General features: G+C 39.8%; 1 protein-coding gene and 1 pseudogene across 1 annotated transcript; one reads left to right on the top strand and one right to left on the bottom strand.

The window, feature by feature from the left end:
• Positions 1 to 17,793: 17,793 nt before the first annotated feature.
• On the bottom strand, positions 17,794 to 19,183 carry LOC100990574 (nuclear receptor-binding factor 2-like; annotated as a pseudogene).
• Positions 19,184 to 23,942: 4,759 nt separating this feature from the next.
• Positions 23,943 to 24,536, top strand: LOC100990904 (olfactory receptor 1468-like). The gene has a single exon (XM_055114594.1). It carries the CDS (start codon positions 23,943 to 23,945, stop codon positions 24,534 to 24,536), a length of 594 nt encoding a protein of 197 aa, XP_054970569.1.
• The last annotated feature ends 482 nt before the right edge of the window (positions 24,537 to 25,018 follow it).

Here is a 25,018-nt window from a genome sequence, read left to right as displayed (position 1 = left end):
ACAACATTGGCCTGGGCAATTTTTTTTTTCAATTTACCCAAAGCACAGACAGCAAAAGGAAAAATGCAAAAATGGTATTGTATCAAACTAAAAAGCTTCTGCACAGCACAGAAAACAACAACGTGAAGAGGCAATTTATCGATTGGGTGAAAATAGTATAAGCCATACATTCAATAAGGGGTTAATATTCAAAATATACAAGGAACTGAAACAATTCAAAGCAACAAAACAAATAACTCAATTTACAAATGGGCAAGGGACTTGAATAGACATTTCTCAAGAGAAAACATACAAATGGGCAACAGATGTATTTAAAATGTTCAACATTGCTAATTCATTTGCATTAGGGAAATGCAAATTAAAACCACAATGAGATATCATTTCACACCTGTCAGACAAAACAGCTATTATCAAAAAGACAAAAGGTAACAAGTGTTGGCAAGGATGTGGAGAAAAGAGAGCCCTTGTACATTGGTGGGAATGTAAATTAGTACAACCATTATGGAAACCTGTGTGGAGGTTCCTAAAAAAAAAAAAACAGAATTACTACATGATCCAGCAATCCTACTTCTAGATATTTGGCCAAAATATTTAAAATTAATTTTTCAGGAGCTCCAGGGGTGCAATCAGTTAGTGTACATTGCTTATATAAAATTAATTTGTCAAAGAAATGTCTGCATTCCCATGTTCAGTGAACCACTATTCACAATAGCCAAGTTACTGAATCGACTTAAATGTCAATCAATGAGTGAATAAAGAAAAATGTGGTATATAAATATACAATAGATATTAACAATGGATACTATTCAGCTTTTTTATAAAAGGAAATTCTGTCATTTGTGACAGCATGGATTGAATTGGAGAATATTATACTAAGTGAAATAAGCCAGGCACAGAAAGACAGATATTTCATGTTCTCACTTATATGTGAAATCTGAAACAATCAAAATGGAAGTAGAGAGTAGGATGGTGACTACAAAGGATGGGAGGTAAGGGGAATGGAAAGATGATGATCAAAGGGTACAAAATTTCAAGTAGACAGGAGAAATAAAATTTTTGAGAACTATCACACAATGTGGTGAATATAGTTAATAACAGCATATTGTACTTTTCAACACTGCTGAGTAAATTTCAAGCATTTTCACTACAAAAATAATAAGTATATGAGGTGATGGATACGTTAATTTGATTGAATTATTCTATATTGTATTCATAAATCATAACATCACTTTGTACCCATAAATATATATAACAATTAATTGCCTATTTATAATACATTTCATTAAAAAGGAGGTCAAGCAATCATAAGGCCCATGATCCCTCTGAAACTCTGGGTAGAATCTTTTATTGCTTCTTCCTAGCTTCTCGTGGTGATCAGCAATCCTTGGAACTCCTTGGCTTGCAGCTGCTTCACTTCAGTCTTTGCTGCTGTTGTCACATGGCGCTCTCCCTGTGTGAAGGTCTTTCCCTTCACACAGCATTTTCCTCTTCTTATAAGGACACCAGTCATATTATAGTAGGAAACCCTACAACCTCATCTTAACTTTGTTACATCTGCAAAGACGCTATTTCTAAATAAGGCCACATTCACAGGTATCACAAGTAGGGGCTGGGATTTAAACATGTCTTTTTGGGTGACACAGTTCAACTCACAATAATGAGTAAGGGACCTTACTTTGGCATGATGAAAATGGTTAATTTTATGTTGCGTTAATTTCACCTCAATAAGTTATTATTTAAAGAATCATCTGTGCATATTAATAATTATAGTAAACATAGATAAAATAAACTTTACAACTAAAAGATGGAGACTGTTGCTTTTTTAAAAAGCCAGATACATACTATTTACAGACATATGCTTAAATTCCCAAGATACAATAAGGTTACAAATAAAGTGGTGAAAAAATTCTAAGAAAATACTAATCAGAAGCAAACTAGTTTAGCCATGTTAATACCAGACAAATAAACTTTAAAGCAAAACCCATGATTAGGGATAAAGAGAATACCTGTATAAAGTGAAAATGCTTTACTTAATTGACTATGCAATGTGTTAAATTCAAAAGGCATGTATATCGATTGAAGTATTTTTAAAATGTAGACTCAAAATTACATAAAGCAAAAATTATTAGAATTACAGGAAGAAACTGACACAACAAATACAGTAAACATAATTCTTTAGTAATTACTCATTCATATACAACAAAAATTAGCAAAAAGATTAATCAGACATCCAAATTAGTGAGCTTGATCTTATGAATATATTTATAGCTATATTTATATTTATATCTATAGCTACAAATGTTAACCTTATCCAAAAGTGCAGAGTATATATTCTTAACAAGTATACATAGAACTTTTTGAAAATTGGCCATATATGCTAAGCCATGAAACAATGCTCAACAAATTTTGAAGAATGAATGATGAAGAGAGTACAATCTCTGAGTAAAAGTTAATTAGACCAGAAATCAATAACAAAATGATAATTCCAAACAAATAAAACATGAATCCAAAATGTAAACCCTACATCTGAGAAATGTAAATGTCAAAGAAAAATAACAAAATGGAAATTACAAAAGCAGAACTAGACAATAACGAAAATACATTTCAAAACTGTGGACTGCAGCTAACCTTGTATTTACAGAAAAAATTGCATAGTTCTCAATGTTCATGTCATAGAATGAGGTGTGAGTTAATGAGCTAGGTGTTCAAATAAAAAAGATTGGGATAAAAATGAAAAAAAGCAAATAGAATAGAATAAAGGAAAGAAAGAGGAGAGCTAAACTTAAAAATAGAGACCTTTGATGCAAATAATGGTGAGCTAGGTGATTCAGATAAACCAAACCCTCCCACTACTAGCAACTAAAAAAGTTGTAAAAAATAAGATTAGATGTGCCAAAGAGCTAACGAGTTAGTAAAGAATTATGGACCAGAAACTTTACATTAAAAACTTAAGCACACAATTGAGAGAATATGAAAAAGTTCTAAATAAATAAAAGTATTCATTTATGTTTATGGATTGAAAATCTGGGTATTATAAAAAATGTACATTCTTTTCAAACTGATCAACAGATTTTGATGCAATCTCAGTGAAAATCCCAAAAGTTTTGTGTGTGCATAAATTGACAAAACATTTGTAAAAATAAACTATAGTGTTCAGGGATGCTTTTATGATAAAACTATATATAGAGAAAGGTAATTAGTTGTTTGCTATAACATCCTAGATAGTGGTTATCTTTGGGGATAAAGAGCATTATTGGTAGTCGAAACATATGCAGAGACTCCAGATACTGAAATTAATGGACATAGTCTAAAAAGATCACACTTATGTTCAAGGAAATAAAAGCTAAGATTGAAAATTTGGCAGTGTAGTAAAAACCATGATATGTTACACAGAAGAATTGAAAAATAAGAAAACTGTAGATTAAAAGTACAGTAATCAAAATTTAAATTTTAAAAGGAATGGTTTAACAATAGAACTAAACGGGGAATAAGAACATTGAAACTTGGGCCAAGCACTGGAATATTTCCCAAAACCAACAACCCATTCTCTGATTCTTTAGACACCAGCTGGCTGGTGTTCAACAACTCAGTTCAATTCTGACACTACCCAGAGTTAGTGCAGACCCCACAGCTTAAGTACTCAGTCTCACAAAACTGTTTCTCAGTTCAGATGCTAATTGCAAATTCCAGGACACCCATACTTCTAAATAACTGGCTATAAATTTAGGATTCCCATGATCTGTTCCCCGCTGTCTGCCCCTGTGTTTGATAATCTGCTGGAACAGCTCACAGGACTCAAAAAGGTATTTTACTTATGTTTACCAGTTTACTATAAAAGATACAACGCAAGAACACCAAATGGATACATAGGGCAAGGTATAGGGAGAGGGGTGTATGGAGCGTCCATGATCTTTCTGGGTAGGCCATTATCCCAGCACTTCGATGTGTTCACTAACCAAATCTCATCGTTCAAAAGCCTTTAGTAGAGCTCAATCTTCAGTTACCCCACTCCCTTTCCCTCCCTAGAGGTTGATAGGTGAGGCTGAAAATTCCAACCCTCAAGTCACTTGACCTTTCTGGTGACCAGTGCCATCTTGAGGCTATCTAGGGGTACTACCCTAAGTCACCTCAATAGTATAAACTCAGGTATGATAGATAGGGGCTTGTTCTGAATAACAAACAACACTCCTAACACTCAGGAAATCCCAAGGGTTTTAAAAGCACTGTGCCAGGAACTGGGGACAAAGACTAAATATGTTTCTTATTATGCCACAAGCACAGAGTCAAAAATTGGAAAATATAGGAGAAGGTAAAAGACATGCATATAATGGAGAGGTATATTGAATGTTTCACTGGCATTTCAGAAAGGATAGAGAAAATGGGAAAGAAAATATATTTTAAATAGGAAATAGAAACTTAAAAACAGAGGAAAAAAGTAGTTCTGCGTCCCTTTAATTGTCTGAAGAGGATGGTAAAGGAAATGATTCATGTTAGAAATGGATAATTCAAGAACGTTGTAATTTCTAGGTGCGTTAGTCCCTTTTGCATTGCTATAAAGAAATACCTGGGACTGGGTAATTTATAAAGAAAATAGATTTATTTGGCTCACTGTTCTGCAGGCTGTACAAGCATGGCGCCAGCATCTGCTCAGCTTATGGGGAGGCCTCAGGAAGCTTACAATCATGGTGGACAGTGAAGGGAGAGCTGGCATATCACATGGAGAGAGAGGGAGCAAGAGAGAGAGAACAAGAGAGATGCCAGACTCGTTTATCAACCAACTCTCACATGAACAAATAGAGTGGGAACTCACTCATTACTGCAAGGACAGCATTAAGCCATTCATGTGGAATCTGCCTCCATGATCCAAACACCTCCCACTAGGCCCACCTCCAACATTAGAGGTCACATTTCATCATGGGATTTGGAAGGGACAAAACATCCAAACCATATGACTAGGTTTGCCTCTAAAAGAATAAAAAATGTCACAGCTAATATATGACAGAAATAGAATCATTTAAAAAATGAAACGTCACCTCATACCCACTAGAATGGCTATATTTTAAAATAGAGGTAATAAGTGTTTGCAAAGATGTACAGAAATGAGAGCCCTCAAACACTGCTGAAAGGAATGCATTTGGTTCAGCTGCTTTGGAAAACAGTCTTACAGTTCCACACACAGGTAAACATAGAGTTACTATAGGATCCAGCAATTCCTCTGTTAGGTATATACCCAAGAAGATTGAAAGCATATATGTCCACACCAAAAAAATACACAAATATTCATAGCAGCCTTATTCATAATAGCCAAAAAGTGAAACAACCCAAATTCCCCCTGAGTGGATAAATAAAATATGGTATGTCTATACAGTGGAATATTATTCATCCATTAAAAAAGGAAGTATTCAAAGTTGATTCAACACAGATAAACCTTTAAAACATTATGCTAAGTAAAAAAGTCAGTCACCAGATATTGTGTCATTCCATTAATTTCAAATGTCCAGAACAGGCAAATCTATAGACACAGAAAATAGATTAATGATTGCCTAGGGCTTGGAGGGAGTCAGGTATAGAGGATGAAGTAATGGCTACAATGTGTGGGGTTTATTTTTGGGGTAATAAAAATGTTCTACAAATGACTGTGGCAACATATACACAACTCTGTGAATGTACTAAAAGCCATTGAATTGTACACTTTATATGAATAAACATATGGTATGTAAATTGTATCTAGATAAAACTTAAAAATGAATCTAAGCAAAAACAAAATCAGAAGAAAAAACAAAATCAGGAGTAAAAACATGGAATAGATGGGAAAAATAAAAATTACATCCTAAACATATATATTAAATGAAAATAAATTAAATTTTCCAATTTGAGATATTTTCAGGCTTGATAGAAGAACAAAACAGAACTATATGTTGTTTTAAAGTCATAAATAAAATTTTAAAAATTTTAAAAGATCAAAAGTTAAAGGATGAAAAACTATGTAACCTTTGAACACTAACCAAATCAAGGAGCTACAGCCATATTAATAAAATCATGTGACACATAATGTTTTAGTCAACAACAAACCACATATGTGATGGTGACCCCACAAGATAATAATGCCATATTTTTACTATACATTTCCAAAGTGTAAAATACTTTTGTACTTTGAACACAAAATATTTTTCAGAGTATTTGCAAAGTATTTCAAGGTATTTGCAAAACACACACTTTGCAAATTTTTTATTTTAAAATTTTACTATTGTATTTATCATTGATTTTTACTGTGCCTTTAACTCTTAAAATATTACATTAAATTATCTTAAAAATTTTTAAATTCTTTTTGCTTAATAAAAATCATATGTACTTATGATATCTAGCATGTTTTGATATAGGTATATATTGTAAAATGGTTAATCAGTCTAATTAACATGTGCTTAGATACATTTAGGTGCACAAATACTTACCTTTGTGTTACAGTTGCCTACAGTATTCAGTATAGTAACAGGCTGTACAGGTTTGTAGCCTACAACAATAGGCTATATACCATATTTCCTAGGTACATAGTAGGCTATACGATCTAGGTTTGTATACATACGCTGATGTTTACACAATGACAAAATTGTATAATGGTGCATTTTTCAGAATATGTCCTCAGTGTTAAACAACACGTGAATGTATAAGAAAAATAGAAATAAATATTACTAGAGAAAAAGAGAGTTATATCATAATAACAAAATTCATCAGAGAGTTAGGAAATTTGTAAATTTATGTGAATGGAATAGTATAGCCTAAATCTGAATAAAACAAAACAAAAACAAAGACAAAAATGAGAGAATTAGAGGAAATAGAAAATTCCACACTGACAGTGGGATGATTTAAGGCACTCTTTCAGTAACTTAGATACGTTTTTTCAATTAAATTTTAATTTTGAGATCATTGTAGATTCACATGCAGTTGTAAAAAATTACACAGAGAGATTCCCTGTACACTTTATATAGTTCCCTCCAATGGTAACATTTTGTAAAACTATAGTGCAATATCACAACTAAAATATTGGCTTTGATACAGTCAAGATAAAAATTATTTTTTATCAAGGCAAGAATTCCTCATGCTGCCCTTTTTATAGCTACACTCTCTTCCCTGCAACTCTCAACCCTTTTCTTTGGCCTTAACCCCTGGCAACAACTAATTCGTTCTCTAGTCTATAACTCTGCCATTTAAAGAATGTTATATAATTAGAAGACTTCATATTTTCTCTGAAATTTATTGTTATCTATGAGAAAACTGGTTTCTACCTGTTAATTATGTGAAAAATGGCTTAGTGTCATGCCAAATCACTGTAAGAGATTAACACTTTATAAGGACTTTATATGTTTGATGTGTTTTAAATCTAATGCAACTGAGTCTATATGAATTTTGCCTCCTTTTAAGCTAGTTTTGCAGGGCATCTGCTTGGAATAGACCATTTGGCAGTTTGGGTTACGAACATACTTGAGCATACCACTTCATTTCTTTGATAAAAAATGATGGAAATGCCAGCTATTTCTGTCAACCTAGAATGACATTTATCCATATGTTTAATAGTGCTTAGGAAATTTGTGAGGACTTTTTTTATTATTGTACTTTAAGTTCTAGGGTACATGTGCACAACGTGCAGGTTTGTTACATATGTACACATGTGCCATGTTGGTGTGCTGAACCCATTAGCTTGTCGTTTACATTAGGTATTTCTCCTAATGCTATCCCTCCCCCCTCACCCCACCCCACGACAGGCCCCGGTGTGTGATGTTCCCCTTCCTGTGTCCAAATGTTCTCATTGTTCAATTCCCACCTATGAGTGAGAACATGTGGTGTTTGGTTTTCTGTCCTTGCAATAGTTTGCTCAGAATGATGGTTTCTAGCTTCATCCATGTCCCTGCAAAGGACATGAACTTATCCTTTTTTATGGCTGCATAGTATTCCATGGTGTATATATACCATATTTTCTTAATCCAGTTTATCACTGATGGACATTTGGGTTGGTTCCAAGTCTTTGCTATTGTGAATAGTGCCGTAATAAACATACGTGTGCATGTGTCTTTATAGCAGCACGATTTATAATCCTTTGGGTATATACCCAGTAATGGAATGGCTGGGTCAAATGGTATTTCTAGTTCTAGATCCTTGAGGAATCACCACACTGTCTTCCACAATGGTTGAACTAGTTTACAATCCCACCAACAGTGTAAAAGCGTTCCTATTTCTCCACATCCTCTCCAGCACCTGTTGTTTCCTGACTTTTTAATGATCGCCATTCTAACTGGTATGAGATGGAATCTCATTGTGGTTTCTATCTGCATTTCTCTGATGGCCAGTGATGATGAGCATTTTTCATGTGTCTGTTGGCTGCATAAATGTCTCCTTTTGAGAAGTGTCTGTTTGTATCCTTCACCCACTTTTTGATGGGGTTGTTTGATTTTTTCTTGTAAATTTGTTTAAGTTCATTGTAGATTCTGGATATTAGCCCTTTGTCAGATGGGTAGATTGTAAAAATTTTCTCCCATTTTGTAGGTTGCCTGTTCACTCTGATGGTAGTTTATTTTGCTGTGCAGAAGCTCTTTAGTTTAATTAGATCCCATTTGTCAATTTTGTCTTTTGTTGCCATTGCTTTTGGTGTTTTAGTCATGAAGTCCTTGCCCATGCCTATGTATTGAATGGTATTGCCTAGGTTTTCTTCTAAGGTTTTTATGGTTTTAGGTCTAACATTTAAGTCTTTATTCCCTCTTGAATTAATTTTTGTATAAGGTGAAAAGAAGGGATCCAGTTTCAGCTTTCTACATGTAGCTAGCCAGTTTTCCCAGCACCATTTATTAAATAGGGAATCCTTTCCCCATTTCTTGTTTTTGTCAAGTTCAAAATCACTCAACTACATGGAAACTGAACAACCTGCTCCTGAATGATTACTGGGTACATAACGAAATGAAGGCAGAAATAAAGATGTTCTTTGAAACCAATGAGAACAAAGACACAACATACCAGAATCTCCGGGACATGTTTAAAGCAGTGTGTAGAGGGAAATTTATAGCACTAAATGCCCACAAGAGAAAGCAGGAAAGATCTAAAATTGACATCCTAACATCACAATTAAAAGAACTAGAGAAGCAAGAGCAAACAAATTTGAAAGCTAGCAGAAGGCAAGAAATAACTAAGATCAGGGCAGAACTGAAGGAGATACAGACACAAAAAATTCTTCAAAAAATCAATGAATCCAGGAGCTGGTTTTTTGAAAAGATCAACAAAATTGATAGACCGCTAGCAAGACTAATAAAAAAGAAGAGAGAGAAGAATCAAATAGATGCAATAAAAAATGATAAAGGGGAGATCACCACCAATCCCACAGAAATACAAACTACCATCAGAAAATACTACAAACACCTCTACGCAAATAAACTAGAAAATCTAGAAGAAATTGATAAATTCCTGGGCACATACACCCTCCCAAGACTAAACCAGGAAGAAGTCGAATCCCTGAATAGACCAGTAATAGGCTCTGAAATTTAGGCAATATTTAATAGCCTACCAACCAAAAAAAGTCCAGGACCAGATGGATTCACAGCCGAATAAAACCAGAGGTACAAAGAAGAGCTGGTACCATTCCTTCTGAAACTATTCGAATCAATAGAAAAAGAGGGAATCCTCCCTAACTCATTTTATGAGGCCAGTATCATCCTGATACCAAAGCCTGGCAGAGACACAACAAAAAAAGAGAATTTTAGACCAATATCCCTGATTAACATGGATGCAAAAATCCTCAATAAAATACTGGCAAACCAAATCCAGCAGCACACCAAAAGGTTATCCACCACGATCAAGTTGGCTTCATCCCTAGTATGTGAGGACATTATTAACCAGGGGTTTATGATCTTCCTTTATAATCCTACTGGAGTCTTTGGGTTTTCGGACTTCAGATGCTAGTGGGGGCCAAGATGGATGCATTGGAGTGAGTTGTTTGCAAATATCAGGATTTGGGGACACCAGAGGTTTTCTAAATGAGACAAACATGTTAGTGAATTTGTGAAGAAAAGATAAGTGATTTAATAATGGCTTTAATATTAACCAACCAAATGAACATGAAACATCTTGGTGAAAAACTATTAAATATAGAACAGCAATAGTATATTATTATATTTTTATGTAACTGATATGATCTTTTTTTTTTTAAAACACTGTGTTGTTGATTTTATTTATTATTATTATTTTTTTTAGGGAGCTGAGTAATTTTTTTTGGCAAGGTAAAATCTACATAGAGTGAATTGCGCAGATCTTAAGTGTACAGTTCAATGAGTTTTGACAAATCTATAATCCATACAAGCAACCCAGAGTGAGAACATTTTTCATCACCCCAGAAAGTTCCTTCATGTCCCCTTCCATTGGTCTTTTAAGCTCCACCGTTAGGCATTCTTTCCAGTAAGAAGTCCATACAGCCTTAGAACAAAATGGCTGCCTGTGTGATTCCCAGGAGTCAAACTCTCCAAGAAGCCAGTGGCAGTCTCTGCTGAAATTTCTAGAAAACTCAGAACTAGGACCCCTGTCAAAACTAGGACACTTTTTGCCCCAGAGGGCCCAGAGAAGTCCCTGGAACAAGAATGTGTCTTAAACAAGAGTACTATGGAATGAAAGGAAAGTCAGAAAGAGTTTTTCCTTGTGACACAGGAAGAGAGGTCACTCAGAAGCCTCCCCTAAAAAGCCCACGTCGCCAGTTGGAATTGAACTCCTTTGCTCATATTCTCTTAGAACTTTGCTTAGAAGCACATAATCTCTGCCGTGGCAAAGATTATAGAGGTCATCCCTTACAAAATAACCTAATTCAAAATCAGGAAAATGACTTTTTGGATGAACTTTTATCTTTCTTTTATAAAATGGAGGTGTAAAGATTCCAGTGTCCTTTTTACCTTGGCTGCCAGGAAACTCAGCTAAATCCAGTACTTACTTCAAACCATGAATTCATCTCAGATGTCTGATAACATCTATTTCTCTACTCCTTTTACCCAGGTTTTTTTTTTTTCCAATTTCAATTTTAGTTGTCTTGTTTTATACAATTATTTTTTTGTAAGCTGCCTGAAAAATTCTTGCCGTTTTCTTTTTTTTTTCCTTTTTATTTATTTATTTATTTATTTATTTATTTTCATTGATCATTCTTGGGTGTTTCTCACAGAGGGGGATTTGGCAGGGTCATAGGACAATAGTGGAGGGAGGGTCAGCAGATAAACAAGTGAACAAAGGTCTCTGGTTTTCCTACGCAGAGGACCCTGCGGCCTTCCGCAGTGTTTGTGTCCCTGGGTACTTGAGATTAGGGAGTGGTGATGACTCTTAACGAGCATGCTGCCTTCAAGCATCTGTTTAACAAAGCACATCTTGCACCACCCTTAATCCATTTAACCCTGAGTGGACACAGCACATGTTTCAGAGAGCACAGGGTTGGGGGTAAGGTCACCGATCAACAGGATCACAAGGCAGAAGAATTTTTCCTAGTACAGAACAAAATGAAAAGTCTCCCGTGTCTACCTCCCTCTACACAGACATGGCAACCATCCGATCTCTCAATCCCTTCCCTGCCTTTCCCCGCCTTCTATTCCACAAAACCGCCATTGTCATCATGGCCCGTTCCCAATGAGCTGCCGGGTACACCTCCCAGACGTGGCGGTGGCCGGGCAGAAGGGCTCCTCACTTCCCAGTAGGGGCGGCCGGGCAGAGGCGCCCCTCACCTCCCGGACGGGGCGGCTGGCCGGGCGGGGGGCTGACCCCCCCACCTCCCTCCCGGTCGGGGCGGCTGGCCTGGCGGGGGGCTGACCCCCCCACCTCCCTCCCGGACAGGGCTGCTGGCCGGGCAGAGGGGCTCCTCACTTCCCAGTAGGGGCGGCCGGGCAGAGGCGCCCCTCACCTCCCGGACGGGGCGGCTGGCCGGGCGGGGGGCTGACCCCCCCACCTCCCTCCCGGATGGGGCGGCTGGCCGGGCGGGGGGCTGACCCCCCCACCTCCTTCCCGGACGGGGCGGCTGGCCGGGCAGAGGGGCTCCTCACTTCCCAGTAGGGGTGGCCAGGCAGAGGCGCCCCTCACCTCCCGGACGGGGCGGCTGGCCGGGCGGGGGGCTGACCCCCCCACCTCCCTCCCGGTCGGGGCGGCTGGCCGGGCGGGGGGCTGACCCCCCCACCTCCCTCCCGGACAGGGCGACTGGCCGGGCGGGGGGGCTGACTCCCCAACCTCCCTCCCGGACGGGGCGGCTGGCCAGGCGGGGGGCTGACCCCCCCACCTCCTTCACGGATGGGGCGGCTTGCTGGGCAGAGGGGCTCCTCACTTCCCAGCAGGGGCGGCCGGGCAGAGGCGCCCCTCACCTCCCAGACGGGGTGGCTGGCCGGGCGGGAGGCTGACCCCGCCACCTCCCTCCCGGACAGGGCGGCTGGCCGGGCGGGGGGCTGACCCCCCCACCTCCCTCCCGGACGGGGCGGCTGGCCGGGCGGGGGGCTGACCCCCCCACCTCCCTCCCGGACAGGGCGGCTGGCCGGGCGGGGGGCTGACCCCCCAACCTCCCTCCCGGATGGGGCGGCTGGCCGGGCGGGGGCTGACCCCCACCTCCCTCCTGGATGGGGTGGCTGCCGGGCAGAGATGCTCCTCACTTCCCAGACGGGGTGGCTGCCGGGCGGAGGTGCTCCTCACTTCTCATATGGGGTGGTTGCCAGGCAGAGGGTCTCCTCACTTCTCAGACGGGGCGGCTGGGCAGAGACGCTCCTCACCTCCCAGACGGGGTCGCAGCCGGGTAGAGGTGCTCCTCACATCCCAGACGGGGCGGCGGGGCGGAGGTGCTCCCCACATCTCAGACGATGGGCGGCTGGGCAGAGACGCTCCTCACTTCCTAGATGGGATGGCGGCCGGGAAGAGGCGCTCCTCACTTCCTAGATGGGATGGCGGCCGGGCAGAGACGCTCCTCACTTTCCAGACTGGGTAGCCAGGCAGAGGGCCTCCTCACGTCCCAGACGATGGGCGGCCAGGCAGAGACGCTCCTCACTTCCCAGACGGGGTGGCGGCCGGGCAGAGGCTGCAATCTCGGCACTTTGGGAGGCCAAGGCAGGCGGCTGGGAGGTGGAGGTTGTAGCGAGCCGAGATCACGCCACTGCACTCCAGCCTGGGCACCATTGAGCACTGAGAGAACCAGACTCTGTCTGCAATCCCGGCACCTCGGGAGGCTGAGGCTGGCAGATCACTCGCAGTTAGGAGCTGGAGACCAGCCCGGCCAACACAGCGAAACCCCTTCTCCACCAAAAAAATACGAAAACCAGTCAGGCGTGGTGGTGCGCGCCTGCAATCGCAGGCACTCGGCAGGCTGAGGCAGGAGAATCAGGCAGGCTGAGGCAGGAGAATCAGGCAGGGAGGCTGCAGTGAGCCGAGATGGCAGCAGTACAGTCCAGCTTCGGCTCGGCATCAGTGGGAGACCGTGGAAATAGAGGGAGAGGGAGACCGTGGGGAGAGGGAGAGGGGGGAGAGGGAGAGGGAGAGGGAGAAGGAGAGGGAGAGGGAGAGGGAGAGCTTGAGCTTGAGCTTTTTGATGCTTTTTAAGAAACCAGCCTGATATGATCTTTAGAAAGAAATCTGAATCCTTTCTCTTATAACCATAATGGTCAACTGGGGGGTAAGTAATTTACATTTTCACTGCTCTTTTATCTTTACTTCAGTTTGTGTAAGGGCTTATCGAATCAACAAACATTTATTGAATATGTATGTTGAATATACTAATTACAGTATCATAAAAATAGGGCTCACTCCCTGCTGTCAGAGAGCATAGCATCTAGAATGGATGGGAGACATAGATAATTATCATAAAAGGTGAAATGTGATAAGTGCTTGCAGAAGGTACTAGTAATGACAGAAATGTTCAGGATAGTAGACATTAGATTCTGCTTGGAAGAAGTAGCATTTGAATTGAGGCCTCAGTAATGAAGTACGTTGCTTACTTATTTATTTTAGTGCTTACTTTGTAGTATGTTTATTGTAACAGAATTAGAAAAAATTCAAGTATGAAACAGAAAGTAAAAACTCCTTGTAATCCGGTCACTCAAAAGATTATAAAAATTAAAGTTTGGTTTGTTTCCACTCAAGAAAAAAAGAATGTTGTATAAATGGACTCATGAGAAGGTAACCCCTTTGAAATCAGCTTTCTTCCCCCCATTTAGCATAATTCTATAGAGATTTGTCCAGGTTGCTGCATGTAGCAATTGTTTACTCTTTTTTATTGCTGATTAATACTCCATGGTATGAATATGCCACAGTTTGCTTAAAAACATTTACTGAAGGATATATGGATTGTTTCCAGTTTTTGGCTATTACTATAAAGCTGCTATAAACATTTGTACACATTTTTTGTGAGCATAAGTTTTTATTTCTCTGGATTAAATGCCTAATAGTTCAATTGCTGGGTTGTATGGTAATTGCAGGTTAAGTTTTGAAAGAACCTGCCAAACTGTATTTCATGGCAGCTATGCTGTTTTACATTTCTACAAAGATATGAGGGATCCATTTTCTCTGCATCCTTGCCAGATTTTGATGTCTTTGTTTTTATTTTAGCCATTCTGATAGGTGTGTAGTGATATTTTATTGCTGTTTTAATTTGTGGTTCCATAATGGCTAATGATGTTGAACATATTTTGATGTGCTCATTTGCCATCTGTATATCCTCTTTAGTGAAATGTCTTTTTATGTCTTTTGCCATTTTCTAACTAGATTATTTTCTGGTGAGTTTTGACCGTTCTTTATATATTCCGATTACTAGTTCTTTGTCATATAAGCACTTTGCAAATTTTTTATGGAAATTTATTTAGCTTTTACTTTAAATTTTGGGATACATGTGTGGATTTATTATATAGGTAAACTTGTGTCATGGGGGTTTGCTGTGAGATTATTTCATAACCAGGTACTAAGCCTAGTACCTAATTGTTATTTTTGTTGTTGTTCCTCTACCTCCTCCCACCCTTCACTTTCAAGTAGGCCCCAGTATCTGTTGTTCCCTTCTTTGCATTCAGAAAGCCAAATACCACATGTTCTCACGTATAAGTGGCAGGTAAATGATTTAAACTTTTAAATATTTTATTCATCATTGATTTTTACAGTAATTTAAACTGTTAAAATATTACATTAAACTCTTTTCAAAACTAATTATGTTTACTTAATAAAAATTATATATATTAGTTTTGTATAGCATGATGTTTTGATATATGTATATATTGTGAAATGCCTAATCAATCTAATTAATATATGCATTACCTCACATACTTATTATATTTGTGGTGAAAACATTTAAAATCTACTATTTTAGTAATTTTCAAGTATACAATACATTGTTATTAACGGTATTCACCTTGATGTATAATAGATTTCCTGAATTTATTCCTCCTGTCTAACTAAAATTTTATATCCTTTGACCAACATCTCTCTATTACCCCCATTTCCCAGACTGGTAACCACTATTCTACTCTCTGTTCCTATGAATTTAACCTTTTTAGAATCCATGTGGTATTTGTCTTTCTGTGCCTTGCTTATTTCACTGAACATAATGTCCTCCAGCTTCTTCCATGTTGCTGCAAATGACAGGATTTTCTTTTTTAAAGGCTGAAGAGTATTCCATTGCGTGTATATTCAACACAGTACTAGAAGCCCTAGCGAGAGTAATCAGGCAAGAGGAAGAATTAAAAGCCATCCAAATAGGAAAGGAAAAAGTTAACTTGTCTGTTTGCATATGACAGGACCTTATATTTAGAAAAATTTAGATTCCAGCAAAAAATAGAACTAATAAACAAATTCAATAAAGTAGCAGGGTACAAAAGCAACATACAAAAATCAGTAGCATTTCTATACACTAACAACAAACTATCTGAACAAGAAATGAAGAAAACAATACCATTTATAATATATACAAAAAATCAAAATTGTCAAGAATAAATTTAATCAAGGAGGTGAAAGATATGTATACTAAAAACCTCCTGGGTAGCTGGAGCAGAGAATTGCTTGAGCCCAGGAGTTTGTTCAGCAACATATTAAAAGGATTACACACCACGACCAAATGGGATCTATCCCAAGAATGCAAGTATGGTTTCATATAAAAAAATCAATCAATATAATACACTACAGTAACAGAATAAAGGACAATATCATATGATCGTCTCAATTGATGCTGAAAAAGAATTTGAGAAAATCCAGCACCTTATAATAATAAAAATATTCAACAAACTAGAAATAGGGGAGAACTTCCTCAACATGATAAAAACCTTATATTAAAAAAACCCAGAGTTAACACTATATTTGATGATTAAAGTCTGAAAGGTTTGCCCTAAGATCAGGAACAAGACAAGGATGTCCATCTCTGTCACTTCCATTCAACATTGTTATGGAAATCCTAAGCAGGAAAATTAGATAAGAAAAAGAATAAAAGGCACTGTATCAAAACTGCAAAGGAGAAGGTAAATATATTTCCATTTGCAAATGACCTAATCGTATATAAAGAAAATCCCAAAGAATCTACACACAAAAAAACTACTAGAGTTGATAAATGAATTAAGCAAAGTTGCAGATTACCAGGTAAACATACAAAATATCAGTTTTATTTCCACATGCTAACAATGAATAATCTGAAAATGAAAGTTTAAAAAAATTTCATTCACAATACCATAAAAAAGTTAAGAATAAATTTAACCAAGACAAGACTTGTATACTGAAAACTACAAAAACATTGCTGAAAGGAATTAAAGACCTAAATAAAGAAAAAGATATTCATGTTCATGGATTAGAGGACTTCATATTAAGAAGACAATACTCCCCAAAGAGATATACAGATATACAGATACATAAAAATAGTTATCAATATCTTAATGTCATTTTTTGCACAAATGGAAAATCTGATCTTAACATTCATATAGAATTACAATAGATTCTAGTCAAACAATTTTGAAAAAGAATAAGTTGAAGAATTTGCATTTTCTGATATTAATATGTATTTCAAAGCCACAGAAACGAAATGTAGTATGGTACTGGCATAAGGATAGACACACAGGCTGATAGAACAGAATTCAGAGTGCAATTATAAACTCTCACGTTCACGGACAATTCATTTGTAACAAAGATACCAAGACAATTCAATGTGGAAAAAAATCATCTTTTCAATAAATTATGCTGGGACAACTTGATGTTGACATGTAAAAGAATGTAGGCTCACATCATATACAGAATATAACTCAGAATCTTTCAAAGAAGAAAGCGTAGTGATACATCTTCATGATCTTGGATTTTGCTATGGATTCTTAGATTTGACACCAAAAGCCTAAGACACAAAAGAGAAAATGATAAGTTGAAATTAATGAAAATTTAAAACTTTCCTGCATCAAGGCATATCATCAAGAAAGTGAAAAGACAACTCACAAAATAGGAGAAAATATTTGCAGCCATATATCTGATAAGGTCTGGTAATCAGAATATGTAAAGAACTCTTACAAGTCAACAACAAAAAGACAACCTAATTTAAAACTGGGCAAAGGACTTGAATAGACATTTCTCCAAAGAAGATATATAAAAGGCCAATAAGCACATGAAAATATATTCAATATCACCAGTCACAGGGATTGCAAATCAAAACCACAGTTTTATACTACTTTACACCCACTAGGATGGCTATAATAATAATTTTAAAAAGGAAAATAAATGTTGGTGAGAATGTGGAGAAGTTGGAATCCTCATACTGATAATGCAAAATGGTACAGTTGCTGTCAAAAAGAAATAAGCAGTTTCTCAATATGTTAAACATAGAATTATTATATTATCCGGCAATTTCAGATAATTGAAAACAGGTGTTTGAACAAAAACTTGTACATGCTCCTTTTCTATTGGACCTTTTAGAAGTCTGGCCTTTTCAGCCTTTAGTTGTTTATTTTCTTTCCTTAATCTTTCATTCTCAGCCACAAGGAATTCCACATGCCTCTTCAAATCTGCAATTTTGGTTGCCTGCTCCTCTATAATTGTTTTATCATCTTTGGGGGCTTTGCTTCCAATACATGGCTCTGCTGGCTCACTCTTTTGCTGAAGTAAATAAAGTAGTGTGTCTGGATCCCTGTCAAAGATCCCCTGAATCCCAGGCAGGCATTTCTCTGTGGAAGGGCTGTACTTCTGAGAAAGGGGACTCCGGCCCTCTGCATCCTCTGCAGAGGGTTTGTGAGATGCCTGAAGATGGGCAGCTACATCCTTGTCTGTGTTCTGCTGGGCTTTCGATCTTTCTTCACGCTGGGCCCTTTTCCATCTCTCTTGGATGAGGAGGAGCTATTTCATATGGCTATCCCTTTGCAATTCCAGTGAAAGATGAGCCTGCTTAGACTGTGTCAGCTTCATGGCTTCAGAAAGATACGCTGCAGCCTTTTTGTGACAAGAAATAGCCTCTTCGTATTTGCCTGCAGCTAATAAATGGTCTGCTCGTCTGCTCTGTTAATGAGCGGGGTTGAGGGGTCCTTCCATTACTTTCATAGACCCCGGGGTAAGCGGTGGCCTTAGGAAGGGAAGTCGTGGCGCTGGGGAACATGGAGGGGACTGCAAGGGAGCGCGATGCAGCCACGGAGACTGCGGCCCCTCTCTGCGCCCCAAGAACCAGTGGTAGGCCTTTTTTTTTTTTTTTGAGATAGAGTCTTAGTCTGTCACCCAGGCCAGAGTGCAGTGGCATGATCTCGGCTCACTGCAACCTTTGCTGCCCGAGTTCAAACAATTCTCCTGCCTTAGCCTCCCGAGTAGCTTGGATTACAGGAACCTGCCACTGCGCCCGGCTAATTGTTTTTGTATTTTTAGTAGAGACGAGGTTTCACCATGTTGGTCAGGCTGGTCTTGAACTCCTGACCTCGTGATCCACCTGCCTTGGCCTCCCAAAGTGCTGGGATTACAGGCGTAAGCCACTGTGCCAGGCCCTGCAGTCACTATTTTTAATCAATGACAGGAATCCAGGAGGACACAAGTTCTTTAGAATCTTAATTGATGGCTTTGATGATAAATGTTTACTATTGCAGATAATTGTTTCAGTTCCCTACCAAACATGTGACAATAAGGAGATACACAGTAATTTTTCTTTCAGGAGGTAGAAACAAATTGAATACTTCCTTCAAAATATTCTTTTAATCCATTCCCCTAAAGCACAGCATAATCACTCATTTTCAATTAAATCTCTTTATAAAGGTCATATAAGTAAAAAGAGTCATTATCAAAGTAAAAGCTTAATGCAAAGCAAGGAGGAAAAAAGACATTTTCTTTAAGGTGAAGGTACCTTGGTTTCATAGAATTTGTAAGGTAAACAACAATTTCCCGCCAGAGTCATTTGGGAAACGCCCACGAGCACCAGTATCAGGGGAGATGATGGCTTTGCCCACAGAGGGACTCAGGTTTACACAGAAAAAAGAAGGTTGAGAAATGAGGCCCAAACTCAAGTGTCCTCCTACGTTCATGGGGAGAGACAGCTCTGACATGGTTTTTGTCAAGTGCAGCACGTGGCGTATTTCTGGATAAAAGCTGGATTCCAGAGATCTAGCCCAGTTCTACAAATCCAGGGGAGGTGGACACACCATAGTCTTTGTGGCCTGGCTCCCCAAATTGGGAGTGGGTTCCTGTAAGGCACTGACAGGTAAAGCTCATCTATTCTGATGGTGTACACTTGAATTTTTCCTGTTTTGAGTCCTTAATTTGCTAGATGAGTCCGTGTGTACAATTGCCTACTATATTAAATAAACTATTCCATGTTGGTTTGGTGGCAAAATCAAATTATTTGCCTATCTGGTTGCCCAATTGTTCACTTGAACTGACCAGCACCTGGCATGAGTTAACTGTCCTTATCATCAGCTAGATGCTGGCTAAATGGATTGGTTAGTTCACTGACCACTTAATTCAGCTAAGAGGGTAGATCCTATTCAGACAGCCCCTGAATCCTCCTCTGCTTTTTGTTGTTGTTAGTGGAAGTTACAAAGCCCAGGATAATTCACCGAGTACTTGTGTTTTTTCTTGGCTTTGTGATAAGCCTCTTATCTTTTGCCTGAATTTGCTTTATGTGTGTGTCCTGGGGGAATGAAATGCTTCTCAATTAGGAAAAAAAATCTTAAGTTTGAAAGGAATGTTTAAAATCATCAGATCCAAATAATTCTCTACTGATTTAGTCTCCTTTAGTTGTCTTCACATGTTTTTCTCATTGAACATCTCCAGTGATGGGGAGCAGATTCCTTCCATTTACCTATAGACAATACTAACTGTGCTGGGCATATTTGGAAGGAAAGGAGGGAGTAGATGAGAAAGAGCTGGAGAGGAGAGGATGAGGAGAAAGCACTGCCACTTACAGAGCACATTCCCTGGGCTCAGCCCTGTGCCAACATCATTTACAGATATATTGTGCAATTTGCTGGGCTGTGGCTCTAGAGTCAAGCTGCCTTATGTGAGCAGAGTTAACATAAGAGCATGTTAGCAGAGTTCACATCTCTAGCTTTTTCATTAATACCCTTTTAAAATTTGCTCTCTTCTGCTGAGGAGATAAGGGAGGAGATAGTGGCTGCATCCTAGGGTGGGAGGTCAGTATCACTGGCTTCTCTGCTGCCCTTGAAGGCCTCTTCCTGCACAGACCTGGAGATGGTAGAATTGTTTTTCCCTTAAAGATTGTCCAACTTGCCTTTGCTAAATGTCTTTGTGGCTGAGCAGCAATTGAAGCCAGCCTATTTAGTTTTACAGTCCATGCTCTCACAGGCTTCACTGTCTTTCTAGTTAATTCTCTCCTACTTTCACCTGGCTTTCCATTCTCCATCATGGGGCTCTGCCCTGCATCCAGGTGGTGAGGCAGTCCTGCAGCAGAAATGTAACTGCCTGGTAGAGGGTAAGAGGTAATGCCCTGTGCACATAAAAGTAGCAGCGTGAAGGCAAGTTCAGGAGATGATATAGAAAGTTGTCAGAGAGTGTGACTCTTTATGGGATTGCACCCTCACCAAGCAACAAAGCAGGCCTCACTTTCCCTGAAGTTAAAACAGGATGAAAGGCTGCCCTGTGAAAACTTTTATCTTCCTGCCTCTATGAGATGATGCACCTGAGCCTACGTACTCAGGCTCCATGACAGGCAGTGTTAGCGGTCAGGTACGAGAGATCTAGAGTGAGTCTAAATTTCATCTCTTCCACTTTTTAGAGGATTATCATGGATAAGTTACTTCACATCTCTGTGCCTCCATGTAAAGTGTGCCTCCATCTGTAATAAGAGTACTCACTACATAGGGTTGTTGTGATGATGAAATTTAGTTCTATATTTTCAGCACTTAGAACAGTGCCTGGGATAAAGAACATCACCATCATTAGCAGCAGCCCCAGCCAGGAGTTTGGCTGTGTTCTGTCAGAACTGAAGCCCTCTCTTTGAGATCTCAGACCATCATTTGTGCTTTGCAGGGGCTGGAGAGAAGTTTCCTCTTTGCACCTTCCCCATACTCCACTCAATGTGTTCAGGGTCTGAATCACCAGTTGCTGGGCATCCTCTGGGCACCAGGGCATCCTCTAGGCGCCAGGACTGCCAGGCAGCACAGATTCCAGGTTATTTCTATAAGCCACCTGGAAAGCTAGAACTGATGCTCCACAAGATGGTTCCCAGGACATTGGATCAGTTTAAACATGCGATCAGTGTATTGCCAAAGGCTATTGGTATGAGAACAGATAGCAGGAACAGCTTAATTATTCATGCAGTTGCACACACACACACATACACACACACACACACACACACACACACACACACACTACGGGATACTGCAAAGGAGACTGAGCTTTGTTTCCAATGCTCCCTTCAAAGTAAAAGCAATTCCTTGGTAAACTTAAGTAATGTCTGCAGCCCTGAATAACCAGTGATTTCCCAGTCTTTTTAGTTATATGCTTTTTGTACCTACTTAGCACATGTGACATTCTCTGGTCCTAAATGCCGTTTTATAGTTTATGGCAAACTGTTAAACAACTTGCTCAAAGTTTGATGCATAAACAAACAGAGCTCCTGCTTTGTTTGGGACTCTCTGGCTACTCATGGTAGCTACCTCATTATTATAGCCACACAGTGCTTTCTGTGCCTGTTGTAGACTTTCCCAACTCCACTTGCTTTCCTGCAGCCAACTAGTCCCTCTAAAACTACCTCAAGCAGGTGCAGATCCAGCACAAGGGAGTTGAGGATACTAAAGTGGGTTCAGCTTCAGACCTTGCCTGTGGCCTTAGCAGTTTTTTTGTGGGGGTTGGGGGAGATTGTCTATCCACCCCGAGCGTTTTGGTTGGGTGCGTGGTGGGCTTTAACCAATATGGTACTGAAGATGAGACTTGGGCTTCCTTAACTCATTTAAAATAACCCAAGGCTATCTTACACTCAATTGGTTGGTTGCACACAGTGTGTTAGGCCAGTTAGTTCTGAATCTTCTTTTCCATTTACTGCAGACCTAGATAAAATATTTTCAATGATCTGATTTTATCTATTTAAAACTGTGAGATAAGGCATTCCTGGGTTATACCAGCATGCACGCTGACCTCAGAACCAGAGAATCTCAGCTGGGCACGGTGGCTCACACCTGTAATCCCAGAGCTTTGGGAGACTGAGGCGGGCAGATCACTTGAGGTCAGGAGTTCAAGACCAGCCTGGCCAACAAGGTAAAACCCTGTCCCTTGTAGAAATACAAAAATTAGCCAGGCATGGTGGTGTGCACCTGTAATCCCAGCTACTTGGGAGGCTGAGGCAGGAGAATCGCTTAAACCCGGGAGGCAGAGGTTGCAGTGAGTCAAGATCGTACCACTGCACTCCAGCCTGGGTGACAGAGTGAGACTTTGTCTCAGAAAAAACAACAACAACAAAAAGAATCAGAGAATCTCAAACCTCACATTCACATGATTTTCTCTTGATAGTGCCACGGAAACCGAAACAGAAATAAAAAACTTCCTTCCCAGCTCAGGAAGAAACTGAAAAGAAAAGGATACATGATTGATAGGACAGGGCCATTTCACTAAAGACAAACAATGCTTGAGGTGGGAGGAGAGGGGTTCTTTGTCTTGGATCTGTGACTCTCTTAGGTCCTCTGTGAGAGTTCTCGAATCCTCTGGAATGTGCTCCTCATCCTCCTCTCAGTCCTACCTCCCTTCAGATCTTCTTCCTTCCTTTTCATAACTCACCAGATGAACACAGTACATGCAGGAAGGGCATATAGTAGGTGATTCTTCCTCTCTTTCTTTGTCCTCCTTCCCCTTTGCATTCCTGCTTCCATTTTTCTCTGCATTCCTCTGTTTCCATTTTCCTCAAAGACTGACATTGCTCCTGAGGAAGTGAAGATACAAGATAAGAGAAAAGGGGAGATTGAAGGCATAGGTTCTTAGTCCAAATTTTTTTCTTTCCCATTTTAGACCTTGAAATGAAAAGATGATCTCTCTCCACTCAAATAAGAAACCTTCCAAAAACCTGAGTGGGGATTGAAAACCATTCACTGTCCATGTTCTTTGTGTAAGCTAGAACTTTCTACATTTTCTTGTTTTATCACTGGGTGTTCTGTTTCTAGTGAAGCTGAGGCATGGTGATCCTGTCCTGGGAAAACCAAACGATGAGAGTGGAATTCGTGCTTCAAGGATTCTCTTCCATCAGACAGTTAAATATTTTCCTCTTTATGATACTTTTAGTTTTCTACATCTTAACTGTTTCTGGAAACATCCTCATTGTCCTTCTAGTTTTAGTCAGACATCATCTCCACACCCCTATGTACTTCCTCCTGGTGAACTTGTCCTGTCTGGAGATCTGGTATACCTCTAACATCATCCCCAAAATGTTGCTGATTATCATAGCTGAATAGAAGACTATCTCTGTGGCTGGCTGGCTGGCACAATTCTACTTCTTCGGATCCCTGGCTGCCACGGAGTGCTTCTTGCTCGCTGTGATGTCCTATGATCGCTACCTAGCCATCTGCCAGCCTCTTTGCTACCGTGTCCTCATGACTGGCCCCCTTTGCATCAGGCTAGCTGCTGGCTCTTGGTTCTGCTGCTTCCTCCTTACAGCAATCACCATGGTCTTGCTATGTAGACTAACCTTCTGTGGACCCTATGAAATTGATCACTTCTTTTGTGACTTCACCCCTCTGGTTCATCTCTCCTGCATGGATACCTCAGTGACTGAGACCATTGCCTTTGCCACCTCTTCTGCAGTAACTCTGATCCCATTTCTCCTCATTGTAGCCTCCTACTCCTGCGTCCTTTCTGCTATCCTAAGAATCCCATCTTGCACAGGCCAGAAAAAGGCCTTCTCCACCTGCTCTTCCCACCTCACTGTGGTCATGGTGTTTTATGGGACACTGATTGCCACATACCTTGTGCCCTCAGCCAACTCATCCCAACTCTTGTGCAAAGGGTCCTCTCTGCTCTACATCATCCTGACACCCATGTTTAACCCAATCATTTATAGCCTGAGAAACAGAGACATCCATGAAGCTCTGAAGAAGTGCTTGAGGAAGAAGTCAGGTGTTTGCCTTAGATAATAAGAAAAGGAAAAAAGTTGTATTTGTCTAAATGTTGATGAACTGGGCTGAGTCATTTAAATTCTACATAAAACGCAATTGCCTAAATGAAGAGCTACCTAAAACAGATGACCAGATACCTCTACTGAGTTATGACAGCCCCAGGTAAACTGCTGTCCCAGGATATGATCTATGCAGGTCAGACTGTGCTCCATCATCTCCAGCAGACTTGGATTCTTATGTAGAAGCCCATATTCAAAATGAGCCAGTAAGTGTGTTCATTCGTTCATTAAAATATTCATCAAGGGTTTGTTAATGCTCAAGGCATTGTGTTGGACATAAGTGATAAAGTGATGGGCAAAAACAGAGGCAGTTCCTGCTTTCACTGAACTCACAGTCTATGGGGAGAAAAACATTAATCAAGTAATGAATATAAAACTACATATATGATATAAAACTGTACTTGTAATTCAAAATTGAAAATAAGAAGATGACCAGCACAT

Source organism: Pan paniscus, chromosome 1 (genome assembly GCF_029289425.2).
Source record: "Pan paniscus chromosome 1, NHGRI_mPanPan1-v2.0_pri, whole genome shotgun sequence".
Lineage (NCBI taxonomy): Eukaryota > Metazoa > Chordata > Mammalia > Primates > Hominidae > Pan > Pan paniscus.
This window is presented reverse-complemented; position numbering and strand designations above follow the sequence as displayed.